The sequence below is a fragment of the Eimeria mitis genome, genomic scaffold (assembly GCF_000499745.2).
Source record: "Eimeria mitis Houghton genomic scaffold, Emh_scaff779, whole genome shotgun sequence".
NCBI lineage: Eukaryota > Apicomplexa > Conoidasida > Eucoccidiorida > Eimeriidae > Eimeria > Eimeria mitis.
In genome coordinates this window covers 9,376-10,980 of record NW_013575720.1, presented here as the reverse complement: position 1 = coordinate 10,980, position 1,605 = coordinate 9,376, and the positions used below count along the sequence as shown (strand labels likewise).

Genomic DNA, 1,605 nt, shown 5'->3' with positions numbered 1-1,605 from the left:
TTATTCTTTCCCTTCCCTTCAGCCTACTTATGAACCCCCAAGGCACCCTGGAAGCTCTCTGCTCTCTCTGTCGACAATTTTGCGGCGGTCGAGCCCTCCTTTGCGTTCGGCTTTGCTGCGTAACTTCGTTTACTCCGTGGCTCGTCTCAGGACGCGTCATGTGGGTCTGGGTAGCAGCGTGAAGAAGGCCGATAGGCTGGCAAAGAAGAAGGATAAGAAGAAACAAAAGCGTGGGGGGTCCGACAAGAACGATCAGAAGGGCGCTACTGAGAGGCGTATTGCAGCGTTGGCATCCAAGTTCGCCGGTGTTATTGGGGCTGCTGAAGGCGCTACTGAATCGGAAAAGAAGTTGGCAAAGTTTCTATTGGTGCCATTCAGGAGGCTGGTGCAGGAGACAGAGGAGCTCCTATCGGACATTGCAATGAACGGCGATGCGGAGGTGATGATCGTTGCTCTAGACCGGCTCGCTCCCCCGCTTGTACGAGGCTTGTCTTACCTAGAGGCTCCTCAGAGTGAAGGGGCAGCCGAGGTCCTGGAGCCGGCTCGGGATCTTCTGCTAGAGAGGGCCAGGGAGTTGGATACTGTTCTGCTCGAGGCACAGGCTGACCCAGAGGGAGTATTGCGTACATATACCAGGGACTTCACTGAGCATGAAATTGAGAGAGAAAAGCAGTTGGCCGCTCTAGAATCAGGCCCTAATCAGGAACCGGACATTCCTCCTATTCATGGGGGGATCGAGGCGGGAACATATGAAAACAAACTTCGAAAGCAAGCCCAGTTTGCTCTATTCTTGTCCTTGTTTCTGACGTTTACTACAGTCATGACAGCCATAGCTCTCATTCCTCCTGTGGTGTCGCATGAACAAGAAAAGAGCGGCAACCGAGGGGGTACGCACCGCCGCCGCCGGGGCAAAGATAAGGGCGACTCATCGGGGGGCCAAGGAGGCAGCGGTGCAGATTCAGCTGGGGGGGGTGGGAGTGGGAGACCACCTCTTGAAGAAACCCTCGTGAGGCATCGCGACTGGATTCGGGAACAGCGGCACGCATTTTCCCAAACCGCTCCTGAGCACACTGGTCTATTCGAACATCCAGTTTCTCCTGGGCCCTATACGGGGGGTCATTTCGTACGCGAGCCTGGTTCTCCTCTTACACCCACTGCGTTTCCACCGCACTACGCGGAGCCATATAATGTTCATTTTCCGCCTCCTGGTCCTTCTGCTCCCCCCATGGGGCCTCCATTCCAAAGAATTGTTGTTCATCCTCCACCGCCACCATATGAGGAGGCTATGAGGCCTGAGCAAACTCCACAGTGAATCAGCCGCATACACAGTTGACAGTGTTTGGGGGGGGAGCTTCCCCCATGTTTTATTATATCTGTCCAAACCGCTCTCTGTTTTATTAAGCAGAAACAGAGGTACCCGAAACGGGGGCCTTGCTGGAGTCATATACTGGCTTCAGTAATATCCTTTATAGTTCATTGTGCCGAGACATTGCTCACGCGCGTGAAAAGAAAAGGGAGTCCACAATGTTGTGTTGCAACGACAGGCTCGGAGACGTACGTGATAGGGTGAAGATGCTTTCCGGAAAGCTCTGCAGTGGCCTGCTG

The 1,605-nt window shown here is 54.1% G+C and overlaps 1 protein-coding gene across 1 annotated transcript in view; it reads left to right on the top strand.

The window, feature by feature from the left end:
• Positions 1-1,312, top strand: part of EMH_0022110 (uncharacterized protein) — a gene marked incomplete at both ends in the record, with an annotated part of 1,995 nt that extends 683 nt beyond the window's left edge. Inside the window, one exon of the mRNA XM_013501882.1 lies at positions 23-1,312. Coding sequence (XP_013357336.1) covers positions 23-1,312 — 1,290 coding nt within the window. The remainder of the gene's footprint in view (positions 1-22) is intronic.
• Between the last annotated feature and the right edge of the window lie 293 nt (positions 1,313-1,605).